Source organism: Dreissena polymorpha, chromosome 10 (genome assembly GCF_020536995.1).
Source record: "Dreissena polymorpha isolate Duluth1 chromosome 10, UMN_Dpol_1.0, whole genome shotgun sequence".
Lineage (NCBI taxonomy): Eukaryota > Metazoa > Mollusca > Bivalvia > Myida > Dreissenidae > Dreissena > Dreissena polymorpha.
In genome coordinates, this window is record NC_068364.1 from 16,896,495 (window position 1) to 16,912,406 (window position 15,912).

Sequence of the window (15,912 nt, forward strand, 5' to 3'; positions counted from 1 at the left end):
TCCCTTTGGATCGGGAAACAACAAATTGGGAAATTAATGTATGTTATTTTTTTTCAGACAAAAACTTTTAAATTGAGAAAATGTGTTTTTAATTTTACTAAGGTTCAAACCATAGACTCACTCACGCTGCTGCATAGGAAAATAAATTGAATTTTGCATTTTCAAACAACAAACAACAACAACAAACTGCCCCAAATTTGACCAATAAACACTTCCCACTATGGCAGAATTAATATTATCTGCTCTTAACAACAAAGTACTGGTTCTCAAACAAGAAGTGACTCAAGAGTGTCTCTTAAGCTATATAATTCTGATGCAAGTGAGCTTAAGTAAATTGGTCTTAAATTAATAGAATTTCCCATCAAAGACTAACCTCTCTCAGATTAACAGCTTCCTGTAGAACTGTTGCTAGGCAACGCATCCCGTGATCTGTCACATGCTCGCATCCTAGCAGGTTGATGCTGGTCAATTCCTTGAATGAGCCCTGAAATAAAATATTGAAATATGATAACTGTTTTATTTACATAACATAAATGACATAAGCTCATGTTTAATTGTGCAACAGATAAAGTTGTACTAAGATGTTATTATCAAAACAATAAGCAAACAAAAACTGTTCATCAATCTATTATTCTTATGTTTCCAGTTTTAAAAAGACAATGTTAAAGAAAAGTTCTTTCCTTCCCAAGACTTGGAAACTCATACATTCGCTTAAAATTTAAAATAATAAGAATTATACGCTTAATTTTCCATAGACTCAGGCTACATTCTTTTAAATACATTCAGGTATGTTCATAACTTACAGAAATGTTCCTTGCTGCACCTAACTTAGAAACTTACACATTCTTTTTGGGACATGCTCTGTGAAAAAGGGGTTTAATGCAAGTGCGTTGTGTCCTCCTGCTTTCCACTTCCTAAGAGGAGACTTTAAGAAGAGACGAAAAATAGCTGAAAGTGTTGTCCATGATTAGCCTGTGGGGACTGCAAAGGCTAATCTGAGACAACACTTTACCCACATGCATTAAACCCCCTTTTCACAGAGCACAGATTATTTATACTTTCTTTGTTTTAAAGAGCTTTATTTTTAATAGACTCAGGCTTCATGCATTTGACTACATTTAGTAATGTTTCAAATTGAGCTCTTACTTTGTTGGCACCATGGTCCAGTATCATGTGAAGGAGGCCATCATTAAAGTATCCATTTCCTGCGAAGTTGATCTGGTCAATCTTTTTGTCTGACTTCAAGGTGTCCTGGAAAAACAGGAATGTAAACATTTCAAACTTTATTCAAAAAGCTAGAGATCGTGAAAAAACCACAGCTGGTGATCTTGAAAAATATTTTGTAAGTGCGGATTAGTAAATAGACTGGGACATTGACTAACAGAGTATACACTAGTTAATAGACTGGGACATTGACTAACAGAGTATACACTAGTTAATAGACTGGGACATTGACTTACAGAGTATACACTAGTTAATAGACTGGGACATTGACTAACAGAGTATACACTAGTGAATTGACTGGGACATTGACTAACAGAGTATACACTAGTTAATAGACTGGGACATTGACTAACAGAGTATACACTAGTTAATAGACTGAGACATTGACTAACAGAGTATACACTAGTTAATAGACTGGGACATTGACTAACAGAGTATACACTAGTTAATAGACTGGGACATTGACTAACAGAGTATACACATACAACACAAAACAAGACAAATGTCTATAGGGCACAGATGTATTCCACTTTTGTCTCAAACTCCAGGTATGTCAGCAACAAGCTACTTTATGGTCTATATCGACCTTAAATTTGAACTTAGATTGTGACCTTGACCTTTTAGGTAGAAGGTTTTTATATGTGATATGTCGTCTTATGATGGTTTACATTACATTTGTGCCATGTCAAAATCAATTTTGGAATTTTGCAATAAAAAGCAAAGTTATAGCAAAGATACAAATCTTCATGGTCAATTTGACCTTTGACAACTTATACTATGATCTTGACTTATGAGGTAAGATGATATGTTTGATATGCTGCATGTTGTCTTACAAAAGCTAACAAGTTATTTCAAAATCCATAAATAAATAGCTAAAGTATAGCAAAGACAGGATGTTTAGCAATGATGCAAAGACAGAGTGACTGCTAAATGCCGCCCTCTCTGAAGGAGATTAAAATGTATGTTTGATTGAATATAAATGTGTTGTATTTTTACAAAACAATGACAATAATGTGTACAGCCAAAATTAAAAGTAGCCAAGAAAAAAATCAGGATGTTTTTTTTGTAGAAAACTAAAAGGCCATATCTTCAGTCAAAAAAGGACCTTAACAAACTCAAACTTCAGATCTGTAAGTCATGTAGGTACATGAAGACTCAGACAAACAATCAGGTCAATATCTGCAAGTGTTTAGGGAAAAAATCCAGACAATTGTTATTTTAAAGAAAATTCCTCGAAGTCCAAGGCCCGTAACTTAGTCAAAACCAATTAACTGGTATAAAACTCAACTTGATTTTCAAGTCATGTGGATAGACTCACACATGCCAAAAACCAGGTCACTCTCTGCAAGCTTTTATGAAACAAGTCCAGAAAACTGTTATTCTGGAGAAATTTTCAAAGGCCCATAACTTTTCCAAAAATCAATGGACCGGAAAGAAACTCAAACTTGATCTGTAAGTCATGCAGATTGACTCACATACCAAAAAATCAGGTAAATATCTGAGAGCGTTTAGAAAAAAATGCCCAAGAAACAAAATGCTGGACAGATGGACGGACAGATGGACATACAGTGTGACTGCTATATGACCCCCTACAGGGACCGTAAAAACTGTTAAGTTCAAATAAATCATGTATTCTTATAAAACGTAAATACATTAAGTCAAATGAATATAGTATGTGGTATGCACAATGTTAACAAATGAATGTTTGTCAAGGTGTAGCACTTTGATGATATAATTAGAAAAGAAATTCATCCAATATCCTCTGAATCCTATGTTTTGTTCTTGCAAATGTGCTCATCTTTTCAATAAATATTTTTATATCGCAGCATAATCATATTAGTAGCATAATGTATAGCTGTGATGCTGTGAAAGGACTTGTCTGCCAACTGTCCTCTTCAATTGTTAATACATGTATACTTAATACAGTATCAATTATAAAGAGTACTTAAGCTATAAGTGCCAATGGTACCAAACTTAATATGCCACAAAACTGAATCAGTCTTGTCATTCTGAAGTGCAGAAATCTCCTTTCCAAACATGTATGATATTATTAAGATGTATGCGTTGATTTTCAGTTTTGAATATGCAGATTGAAGATTCAATATTTCCCCTGATACCAGTCCAGTACAGAAGAAAATCTCCAAAAAAAACTTTGTAAGTCATTAAATTTTCATATTATCAAAGCTATAAATGATCATGGGAATGTTTGAACAAAAGATGACAACTATTGTAAACAAATGGTACAATTACAGGTATCAAATATACATTTAAAGAAAAGGAAACCTGCAGTGGAATAGTTGTGTTTTAAAACATTACTATAAATAATACATATGATGAGGTGCTTTTTGTTTAAAGATTCAAGCTGTTTTCATAAGGTTTTATAACTTTCGACTGACAGAGCTTAAAACCTTGGTACACATGTGGATGGTTAACATAAAATAATAATACAATAAAACAAAGCAGCATCATACAAATAAATTTAAAAAAATCTTCTCTTTTTTATAGACATGGACTAAGATAATGAACATTAAATAGAACATTATTTAACTATCACACAACAATACCTTATATTAACTTACAACCGTTTTGTCTTAAATTCATAATAATGATCAGATTGTATCTGAACGTAGTCAGGCTTCCCATATTATTGCTATTGACTAAGCATACTATGTATCCATAATAGACCCCCATACTATTGCTATTGACTAAGCATACTATGTATCCATAATATACCCCCATATTACTGCTATTGACAAGGCATACTATGTATCCATAATAGACCCCCATACTATTGCTATTGACTAAGCATACTATGTATCCATAATATACTCCCATACTATTGCTATTGACTAAGCATACTATGTATCCATAATATACCCCCATACTTTTGCTATTGACTAAGCATACTATGTATCCATAATAGACCCCCATACTATTGCTATTGACTAAGCATACTATGTATCCATAATAGACCCCCATACTTTTGCTATTGACTAAGCATACTATGTATCCATAATAGACCCCCATACTTTTGCTATTGACTAAGCATACTATGTATCCATAATAGACCCCTATACTTTTGCTATTGACTAAGCATACTATGTATCCATAATAGACCCCTATACTTTTGCTATTGACTAAGCATACTATGTATCCATAATAGACCCCCATATTATTGCTATTGACTAAGCATACTATGTATCCATAATATACCCCCATACTTTTGCTATTGACTAAGCATACTAGTATGTATCCATAATAGACCCCCATATTATTGCTATTGACTAAGCATACTATGTATCCATAATAGACCCCCATACTTTTGCTATTGACAAGGCATACTATGTATCCATAATATACCCCCATACTATTGCTATTGACTAAGCATACTATGTATCCATAATAGACCCCCATACTATTGCTATTGACTAAGCATACTATGTATCCATAATATACCCCCATACTTTTGCTATTGACTAAGCATACTAGTATGTATCCATAATAGACCCCCATATTATTGCTATTGACTAAGCATACTATGTATCCATAATTGACCCCCATACTATTGCTATTGACTAAGCATACTAGTATGTATCCATAATAGACCCCAATATCTGTGAGTCCCCTTGCAGTATATTCACAAATTCATCTCAAGAAAACAATTTTCAAAGGCATAAGCATATCTTTTATTATTATGAGTTATATATCATCGTAAAAAAGAAACAATTAAATTGTAAAAACTAATGAAAAGAACATTGTCAAGTACATGTTACTATTTTTACATCAATACACATGTATTAACTTTAACAAAGTTTATCATTTCGCATAATCTACAATACATGGATGATGAGGTTTTTAATATGCTTTTACAATTAAGTGTATGACAATCCACAGTTTGGTACCTTTGAATAAATAAATTAAATAACATTAAATTTATGCATAACACTAAACTGTGTATGCATATTCATGAGTTTTATAAACGTAGATCAATCTCCATTCATTTTTAACAACTTGCTCCCCCATTCAAAAAGTCTGCTTGAATCCAAATAAGCTGTCAATGAAAATCAATAAATCTATAGCTTCACGGTCATAGGCCACCTTTCAAAGGACTATAGTGACTGGCATTCAGAGTGGTAAGATCTACTTGATCAATCAATAAGTACTGAACCAAATATTTACATCTACAAAGTTTACAATGAACATATGGTATCGCATATATAGAGAGAGAGTGAAAACTGCTTGAAATTTGAAAGAAATTAAAATGGATATTTAATCTAATTGATATTACATATTCACAAACAGCAAACATCTTATTATTGCAAACAAATACCAGGATGGGTAATAGGATTGGGAATCAGGCCTTTTCCTGGCGTATCAACGGGTCCATTTAATGGACCCATTAGCAAACCAAAATTGTACAAGAAAATCCCAATAAAAAAAAAATCCCACTTTCACAGTTAGTTATTTTTTACACCAAGCGTCTAATAATAATTATATTTCATTTTTATTTCAATTACAACTTACAAAGTATACAATTCCTATTTATACAATTTTTTTCTAATCTGAATTATTATCCCTAAATCTGTAGATTTTTTTCCGTGAAAAAGTTCCCAATCCCCAAAGTGCTTTATTTTCCAAAAACAGGCACGAAAAAGCCTAGAAATAATTTCCAATGCAAATTATGTCAAAATATATCTTGTTTCCTAAGGTTGGAAGATCATCACTATTTATATTTAAGTTCTTAAATTTTGTACATGTTAAGATTAAAAACTCAAAGCACAATTTCTTTTTTTTTTACATGTATTTTTTCATGGGAGATTCATGAAATTTCATTAAATTGGCAAACAAAGGCTTTGATGATGATAAAATATGCCCTTTACTTCCATGTGTGACCTTAACCCTTGCAGTATGAATATGAATGAACATGGGACACCCAACAAAACATGTGGTAAATTGTTTTATTACTTGATGATGAATGATTAAGTTACAGTCCTGAAAAATTTGACATTCTTATGCACTAACACATGAACAAACACTGAACAAGTGTAACAGCTATATTGAGCATGTGGGCAGGAAAATAATAAATCATAAAAAATGCATTTTTGGTGAATTTTTCCTAATTTGAAGGATGCTGGAACTGCTCCCAGAGCAGTGAAGAAAACCACTGTCAAACACTCCACATTAATACATAATATAAAAGGACTATAATTTGCTACTGCAAAGAGTCAAAATTTTATGAGCAGTGCTCTGTGAAAAGGGGGTTTAATGCATGTGCGTAAAGTTTAATCCCAGATTAGCTTGTGCAGTCTGCACAGGCTAATCAGGGACGACACTTTTTGCTTTATATTTTCTGTTTAAAAAAAGTCTCTTCTAAGCAAACATCCAGTTTAGGGGGAAAGTGCAGTCCCTGATTAGACTGTGCAGACTCCACAGGCTAATCTGGGATGACCCTTAATGCAAATACTTTAAACACCCTTTCCACAGAACAACACTGATATGCTGAACTTTACCAGAAGATGGTGATCCCATGGTATGTAACCCCTCAACAAAGACTCTTCTTTATCAGCAGTCAAGGTCACATGCTCTGACATCACTCCGTCTGACATCACTCCGTCTGACATCACTTGGTCTGACATCACTCTGTCCTATATCTTGACAAGTCTGTTAAACATTACACGAAAATGATTAAGCAATGTACATGTATAGAGTATAACTAGGATTAAAGCAAACTGACCTATAGATGCGTGTGATAAACAATCAAGCTAATCAAGTATTCGCTATCCAAATACAATTACCAAATAATGAACAATTATGATAAAGAATTAAATTTTAACATTGTATGATTTTTTTCATTAAATGACTTGTTCGCAGGTTGGCAGCTATTGATTGAACATAGAGTGTACGTATAATCATATTCAAAAAAGCATACTTACTTCATGGCTAAGACAAATATTAATTTTTTTTTATTAAGTTAAAGTTATTTATTGTTAAACATCAACACAATTTTAGAAAAGAAAAATGACTTTGTTATGCTTTTTGTCAATATATTGCAAAATAAGAATATTACATACCATATGCTGTTGAGTCTCTAAAACTGAATGGCACAGAAAAAGAGCGCTTGATTTCTTGCCCAAAAGTCCAATGTTTCAATCCCTGTGAAAGCCAAACAATTATTGTTATTGATATTATAATTATTTTTGTACAAAAACATTAAACTTTTTAAAGTAAAAAATCAGTGAATTAGTTTCTTTCATTTGAAAATAATAAATGAAAAAATGAGAAAAAGTCTTTAAATAGTTATTCTAGTTGTGAGTTCTTTATCCACCTAATCCTCTTTTCATGACTTACAAATTTAGATTTCAGTGGAATTACAATAGGGATTGTCCATTTTCCGCGTCAATTCACAGGTGTTTTAAACCATAAATTGAAATGTTTCATATGCACATATACTATACTACAATATTAGATATATGTTATGATAAAATAATGATACAGCGTTAAAAGTAAGCAACATAAAAGGTAAGTACAAAGGTACTTTGTTCCATGCACATATTCTGTCTCTGTATTAAATGTGGTGCAATTGAAAAATCCGCACACGTGTATCATAATTATATAAATACATGCCTAAAAATTTTAATACAACAACGATACGTGGAATAATAACATGTATTAGTACAAGTACCTTTCAATGGTCAAATTAATATTTATGTCAGATGTGGCAATTAATCCAAAACAACGAAAATTACACGTTAATTAATGCATGTTTACATTTGAGCGCACATAGTCATAGCACAATGAAGTTGACAGAACATATCCGAATGTTGCTTGGGTAGCAACGTACCTTATTTATTTGGGGCTATTGTCGACAACAAATTGTTGTCTGTCATACGCAAAACATCGCGGTGTTAGTGAAAGTAGTCTTGGATCAATAATTTAACTGCGTTCCAATTTTTTTTTTCGAGCACTCTTGTGGTGCAGTCGACGAAAGTTGACGAAATGGTAAAGTGTGCAGTGAAAAAATGTCACGTCCACTATGTGTGCTGTATCTTTAAATAGAAGTCTATAAAATTATGTCATTTCCAAATAGCTCACTTGTCAACATCACATTAAAAGTTAAAATCTAATATGAGCATATTTGAACTTTAAAAATTTCAATTGTTCGCCGTGTGAAGACAGCGTATCATTTGTCAGACCCGTGTCCCTAGTCTTGGACTTTTGAACTACACACGCATGGGACTATTTTAAAGATCCGTGTCCCTAGTATTGGACTTGAACTACACACGCATGGGACTATTTTAAAGATCCGTGTCCCTAGTATTGGACTTGAACTACACACGCATGGGACTATTTTAAAGACCCGTGTCCCTAGTCTTGGACTTGAACTGTACATTCATAATATAGCGAGTTTTGCAAGTCATTATGAGCTTAGCTACGCTGGGCGGAGCGTCGTTGTATACAATCGATATTGGCCAATGAGAGTGCACGCTTTGCATGAGCGACAGCACTCGTAGGCCATTACCTGCAGTTAAATTATGCAGACGACAAATGAGTCGGAACAGTGGTGTAATGGTAGATCGCTGGCTTAGAAAACAAGAAGACCCTGGTTCGGAATCCGCCCCGACCAATCGAATTTTTCTGAGCAAGAAATTTATTCCACATTTGCTCTTCTCGTAGAAATTGCGCATTACATGCAAAATACAGTTAAATCATATATTTGACGTAAAGAATTTTAATAACTTAAAGTTGAATTCATTACATACCACTAAATTGTTTTGTTGAATTCTCAAATTGGCATAAATAAATTTGTAATCCGAAACACGCTTCTGAATTTTATTGTCAACGCCACCTAAACAAATTGTAGCTTCAAATAAACAGTGCTTCGTGTATTTTTGCGGTTTCTTTGTCTCAGTAAAAAGCGCGCGAAAACTATGAAGACGTGTACAACGTCACGTGAAATGTGTTGGTGTATTTATTGAACAGCAAGTCAGACGACATACGTGTGTTTAGTTGGAAAACCCCGTCTCGATTGGACATTATTTCACCACATCTTTTAATTGTCACATATGCCAAAAATTTGCTACTTAAGAAAAAAGGCGAATGTTTATGTTTATGAAATTCTTGAGTTTACTATTTAAAATGGAATGTACGGGATAATCTGGCATTGAACAGCGACGAGAAAAGAAGTAAGTATGCAGTAATTGATAAGAGTTGCGCTGATACGGATGCATTGGGTAATCGATCCAGTTGGGATTATGCGAGTCTATGCGTGAGAAAAAGTGTTCAGCAATGAAATAAATGAAATTATTCTCGGTTTGATAAATACGGTATAGTATGGTTTATTACGTGTTATTTAGAAGAGAGATTATGGTAATGGTTTAGCGCGAATTATGCACGGGTTTTGTGTGCATGTTTTAGCGCGAAAGCTAAAGTTTTTCGTTTTGGGGTATATATGATTTGCACATCTATTGAGTCGCCATTCGAGGGTGTATTTGACAGGCAAACGTTATGGAACAAGAAAACGAAAGGGTGATAACCCCGCCCGCCCGCCCTTAATGAGCAAATGTATGGTTAAATAATTGGTTACATTGCTTTTATGTTTATAATTTTGCAATTATAAAGTCTATATTTAGTATATTTTCAGTTCGGTTTTTAGTCCATGTGAGATGGGATCTTAACACAAACCGATTCCTTTACTGGGAAAGACGATGGGTGTATTTTCATTCAAGTCTGAAGCAGCTAAGTTTTCTTGATTATTTTGACTCATTTTTTACTTAATATTGTGTTTGAATGAGGTTTTTTAAGTTATGGGTGTCATGTTTTTCGAGACTCTCACTTCCTGGAGATAGTACCTCCAGCATATTTATTGAAATATTGGTATGTTTAAATTTCAGTGTTATTATTTTTTGTTGTCTTTCGTAATGAACGTTTAATTTTAAAGACATTCTTATTGTACGATTACTTAATATTTTCATTTTGGTGTGACTGGTTAGATGTTGAAGTCGGTTTAATATAGCTGTTCGTCATATGCATTTATATATTTCTCAGAATACTTATGATTTATCAACATTCTTTTTAGGTGCTTTATGGATTTTATGGTTTGAGTGATTTGTTTGTTTTTATGTTGATGTCCGGGGTGTGTGCGGGATGCTTTTGATGTTTGTTTGTTATGTTAATTTGCGCAATGAAATTGATAATGTTTTAATTACATTTTTTACTCAATAATACTTAATGTTTACAGTATAATAATAGCTGCTTATTTGTAGATTTCTCTAAAATTAGAGGTTTCGGGAGGTGATGAAGGCACCTAGACACCGGTCTCGAGCCATGGGTCCTCATACGTCCCCCTGCCATTAAAAGAAAAAATAAGAATACAAAAATGGCAGTAGGGTTGCGTATCCCGCTCGCGGCTTTACCTGAATCGTTTATTACTACTGATTATTGTATGGGGTGTACGTGAAGTCATGTACACTTCTCTTGATTGGTGGTGATGGATGAATCTTGCAGATATTAGCAGCTTCTTTGAACAAATTAATGTTTCACAATTGTTAATTTATAATATTTAAGCAAGTTGGCGTGATTGATGGGCATTGGGGGCGTCCTGTGTGCACTTTGGGCATCGGCCGGGATCAGTTTATTCAAACAGTAACTCTTTATTTGAGATATATACATGACGTCTAATTGTTATGAATAAATTTGCATTTTTTCACATGACACACATGTGCATGTGAAGAATTCATAATTACATGCCTTACAGCATTTAAATAGTATCTTTTCAGTTCTTTATACACCTGAACAAAGATGTTGCACCGTTTCCAGTCGTCTCGAGGCTCATCAATTGAGCGGTGCCGTTGAGGTCCATTGCACATACAACACATACGGGCGTCAGAAGAATTGTTTTTTGCATTTATATGTTGAAAGTCCTGTCAAATACAAGCACTCACTCCTATTTTGTCTTTGGTTTATTATTTGTATGATAATGATAATGATGATGATATGGGTTATAAAGATGATGAGATTTTAATAGTATTTTGAGAATAGAGAATAATAAATTTACTCATAACTATGAGTAAATGTCGTTATCCATGACTTTATAGGTTTTTTCTTAAAGAGTCATAACGGACCAAAATAACGTCATAAGTAACGTACATAGGGGGCTCATCTTTCTACGTTATGTAATTTGTCGTGTCGGCAAAATTGTTGCTCAATAATTTAAAGAAAATAATTAAAATATTAGATACACATAACACATGTACACGATTCTAGGCTAGTTATTATCTAGCAAGGAAACCAACATTCTAAAGATGGTTGCCATTGCAAGAACCAATTGCGAAAGAAAAAGAGACATATTGTTGTTATTTTGTCTAAGATATCTCTATAACATAACTATTAGGATAAACAGTGCACACACAATTCGACCCGTGCTTTGAGACACACTCTTTATAAATTTGAATGGGTTTTGTTCATTTCAAACGTGCGATACAAAAAGCTGTAACATAATTTTGAAAACTGAGTCGCGTCTAAGATTATGCAATAGCGTACAAATTCGGTGCCTTCATTGCTTTGATTAAGTCAATGCTAGTAAATTGTCAAAATGTACATTTGGTATCGACGTGTTCGTTCCAAGGTCAGTGACCATAGCTCGAATTTCAAGGTCATACTTAAGGTTAGGGTGTGGCCGATAAGATCGACTTGAATCATACAAAATACGAGTCTTCGAGCTCTAATAGATTGCGTCCTGCCAAAAGTCATATAGGGGACTTATTTTCTTGAAAATTAAACTCATGGTTAGGGCACATATGGAACGTTTTACCAACGCACCGTCGTCAGATTCGACAAATTTGATTCGAAGAGCAAGTACTTTGATATTTTTTTAAGTGTGCGGACTTAACAGGCTAATCAGGGACACACTTAACGCATAAACTGTTTTTTATAAAGAAAATTCTCCTTTGAAACGACAATTTCAATAAAAGCGGAAAGTGTCGTCTCTGATTGGCCTGTGAAGACGACATTTAACGCACATGTATTGACTGCACAGGCATATCTGGAACGACACTTTACGCACATGCATTAAACCCATTTTTCCAAAGACAGCGACCCATATGTATAAATATGTCTATTCACTGGTGCGGTTGAATCGCGGATATTGGCAATGCGTTATTCGACTACTTTAAGATATTTAACAATAGCGCATGCAGCTCGCGGTCTATATATTGAATGGATATTTCATTACACATTAAAAGCAAAGCGCGCACTCTTATTGATCGATTTCTATGTGTACAAGTATTCTTGCTCACGTTAGCCTTTTATTTTTGACTTTTTGAAAAAAAGTAGGCGGTGGCCAAACAAGCCTTTAAGTAGCTTTAAGGCACTCTGTCACTTAGGCTGCATTCAATACACACTAAATACACGTACAATTTAATCGATTGTATGCGATTGTAGTTGACGTTGACACGCTTGCATTATAATGATTTAGTGTACTAGTATATAAGCAATTTCTAAGCCCGTATTTTACGTTACATTATTCGATATTTAATTATTTTTGTGTTTAAAGTATATAAGGTGGTTTAATGCAGGTGCGTAAAGTATCGCTCCAAATTAGCTTATACGGGACGGTATTTTCCGCTTTTATGATATTTTCTGTTTCAAGAAAGTCTTAGCAAAATCCAGTTCAGGCGGAAAGTGTCGTCCCTGATCAGCCTGTGCAGAGTACACAGGCTAATCTTGGACGACAATGTACGCACATGTATTAAACCCCCTTTTCACAGAGTGCGATTCAATTATCTTAAGGCGATCCATAGGTCCAACAGGATTACTTACCAAGCACCAAGCCCGGTGGGTTAAAGCGATGTCAACTGTCATTTATTTTAATGCTAAATCTTCTGTTCGCTTCCCGCTTTGGTTGTCTTTTTTGACATCTTAATTTGTTTCTATTCAATGTCTTAATTTTGTATTACATAATATCTGTTAAAGCGATGTCGACTGTCTTTTATTTGTATGGATCCTAAATGTTGTGTTCGCTACCCTCTTGGGTTGTCTTTTTTGACATTATGTTTATTAGTTTCTATCAAATGTCTAAATATTGTAAATACATAATTTCTTATCAATTTAATGAATATTGCGCACTTATTTTATTGCCGTCAATATACAACAGTTTTGTTGAGTAACATGACGAAAATATTGTAAGCTTTCAACAAAACAGACTTTGAAAAAGCCCATTGAGACAGATGTATCACGAACAAGTGAGGATTCTTCTGTGTCTGTAAACTGTTATCCCTTCTGGGTATGAAACTGCATACTGTTTAGCAACGTGTATTTTGTGTAAAAGTTATGCATACTTTACATTTAAAACAGAGTCCAGATTTTCCTTGCAATAGCCCCTTTAAGATTTAAATATTTTATTCAATCAGATCTCTCAAGGTAAATACGTTAAAATTCTTTGAATATTGACTTAAATGCTTAAACGCTTTCAATAGCCCAGTATAGGGCATTCCATTTTGTCAATCCCATGTCGTGTGTAAACAAGATTTATCGTCCTATTTGTATATTAATTTTAAAACTGGCTTTCTGGTTTAAGGTTGTTTCCACAGTCTCAACTTATTGTTTATGTATTTGACACCTAATATCCCTACATATTATTTGTGTTGCGCGCCGCATTAAAAGACAAACCATATACACATCCGCAATGCTTATGAGAATTATGTAACGAAATACAGGTTGATGCAATTCTACAAGATGAAACAACATAGTTCATACAGTCTATACGTGGTTATTGCGTGACTATGAAACAAGTCAACATAGCATCGGTTTATAACCGTGATAACAAACAGCACTGAAATTTAATTATCGTTTTTGTTTCTAAAGAGATAACTATTATAAGTTCAATATTTATCAAACTAGTACTTGATATAAAAACCTTGGTGTGAAAGTAATGTTTCATCATCTTTTCACTAATAAAGGTTTATGTTGTGTAATAAATTATAAATATACCCCACTTCACGTATAAAGACTACTAAATCTGGTACCCCTCCAAACGTTATATTGGTCAGGTCTCCACAAAGGTGATACGTGTTATTGCCGATCTTAACTTGGAGATCTTAAATTTGTCAACAGAAAAATGCAACAAACGAAATGTCCTGCTTATAATTACACGAATGCAAAAAGACTTAGACGTTATTTCAGTTTAAACTTTAAATTTATAAGTTCTTGTTAAAGTTTTACTTATCTTTGTATACGTTTTAACAAGAAATATCTTTAAAAAAGAATTCGGCGCATATCCTGAAGTAAAATAAAGGTAGAATTTACGTTTCTATGTTATCAAATTAAAAAATGGTTTAAGTATTATTCTGTTGTGTTTTTTTTTTCAATTAATATTCACAGAATCGCCACATGAAATGTGTTTTATGAAGTGCACGTATATTAAACCACATAATAGTGTTCGTAGTTACAAATTTTACTACGTGATATTGCATAATATGTGTACTAACATGACTTATTATGGATTCATTTCTTCGTCATTGAAACATATGGTTGGAATTAAGACGCAATTCTAATACATTCAAGTAGCACTGTTACAGTCGCGTCATGCGTAAATTGGTCTTAGCTTGAGCTACTCTGGCAGTATATCGCATAAGATCCATTTCCGTATGACGCGGGTCTTTAAAAATCTAAATGCATCTTGTAAATGGAGCATCAAACCACGATACTTTCGTATAGAAAAGTGAAGTCACACTTTATAGTTGAGTGGCAAATGTTGCTATTCTATTTTGGTGCAGGAAAGATTTTCAGACTGACGGCCCTCGTACGTCACACATGTGTGGCTAGATAATTAAACAATTTCCCATCTATCATGGACACTATTTCGGTAGCTTTGTCTCTCAATGCAAGACAAATGGTATGTGCCGATAAGTTTTCATTCATTTCTTTCCCTTCGTGTTATTTGAAAGCAATACTGTTTTAGCAACATAGTGCTTTATTAATAGTACACATTGCCGTCCCCTGACGATTTACTGACCCAGCACTGACCCTGAAAGTCTTGGGGATGGAATTTACCGGTAATGCGTAATTGTAACTGTGCCAAAATGTGTGTCTTTGTATCGTATGAACATGAAGAGAGTTGTCCGTATTTCCCTACACTGTACAGTGTTACGTCCTAAACTACAAACGAGAGCGCCGATCGCGCTGAAAGCATAGTTGCAAGATACAGGGAAGTTGCTGCTGAAGTAAATGTTTAGGTCAAAATATACTAAATAGTTTCCTTATATGGTTCAATGTAAAAGCGACACATTTGAGCGAAAAAAAATACAACATTTTGCACATAGAGACCCCCATAACCATACCTTTTCTTGACGGGCATTCTTAGCTGAATCGATTTAAGCAATAAACAAGATATGTCATGTTCAAACCAAAAAATAATTCGACTCAAATCAAAATCGACTGTTTTTGCACCTTCTTTTTTCGGCCGTTTTCTAGTGGAGTGTAACCTTTTGCAGTACCCTTTTTTACTTTAATCTCTAACTTTATCCTATTTCAGGTATTTAATAGTGAACACCTATGCTTACCCTATCAATATCTCCAAACGATAAAACCAGAACAACAGTCTAAAGTGTAAAACATGCCTTCGAGGAAAATATGATGATTTGTTAAGACAGGGACCTATACAGTATAGGTCCCTGGTTTAGAGAGTAAAGA

At 33.8% G+C, this 15,912-nt stretch overlaps 1 protein-coding gene across 1 annotated transcript in view; it reads right to left on the reverse strand.

Moving 5' to 3' along the window:
* The window catches only part of LOC127848384 (uncharacterized), a 62,266-nt gene extending 54,258 nt beyond the window's left edge, over positions 1-8,008 (reverse strand). Inside the window, exons 1-5 of the mRNA XM_052380819.1 lie at positions 7,907-8,008; positions 7,296-7,377; positions 6,735-6,885; positions 1,147-1,251; positions 374-484 (exon numbers count right to left, since the gene is read on the reverse strand). Of these exons, the coding sequence (XP_052236779.1) occupies positions 374-484; positions 1,147-1,251; positions 6,735-6,860 (342 nt within the window). The 5' untranslated portion in view covers positions 6,861-6,885; positions 7,296-7,377; positions 7,907-8,008. The remainder of the gene's footprint in view (positions 1-373; positions 485-1,146; positions 1,252-6,734; positions 6,886-7,295; positions 7,378-7,906) is intronic.
* Positions 8,009-15,912: the final 7,904 nt, after the last annotated feature.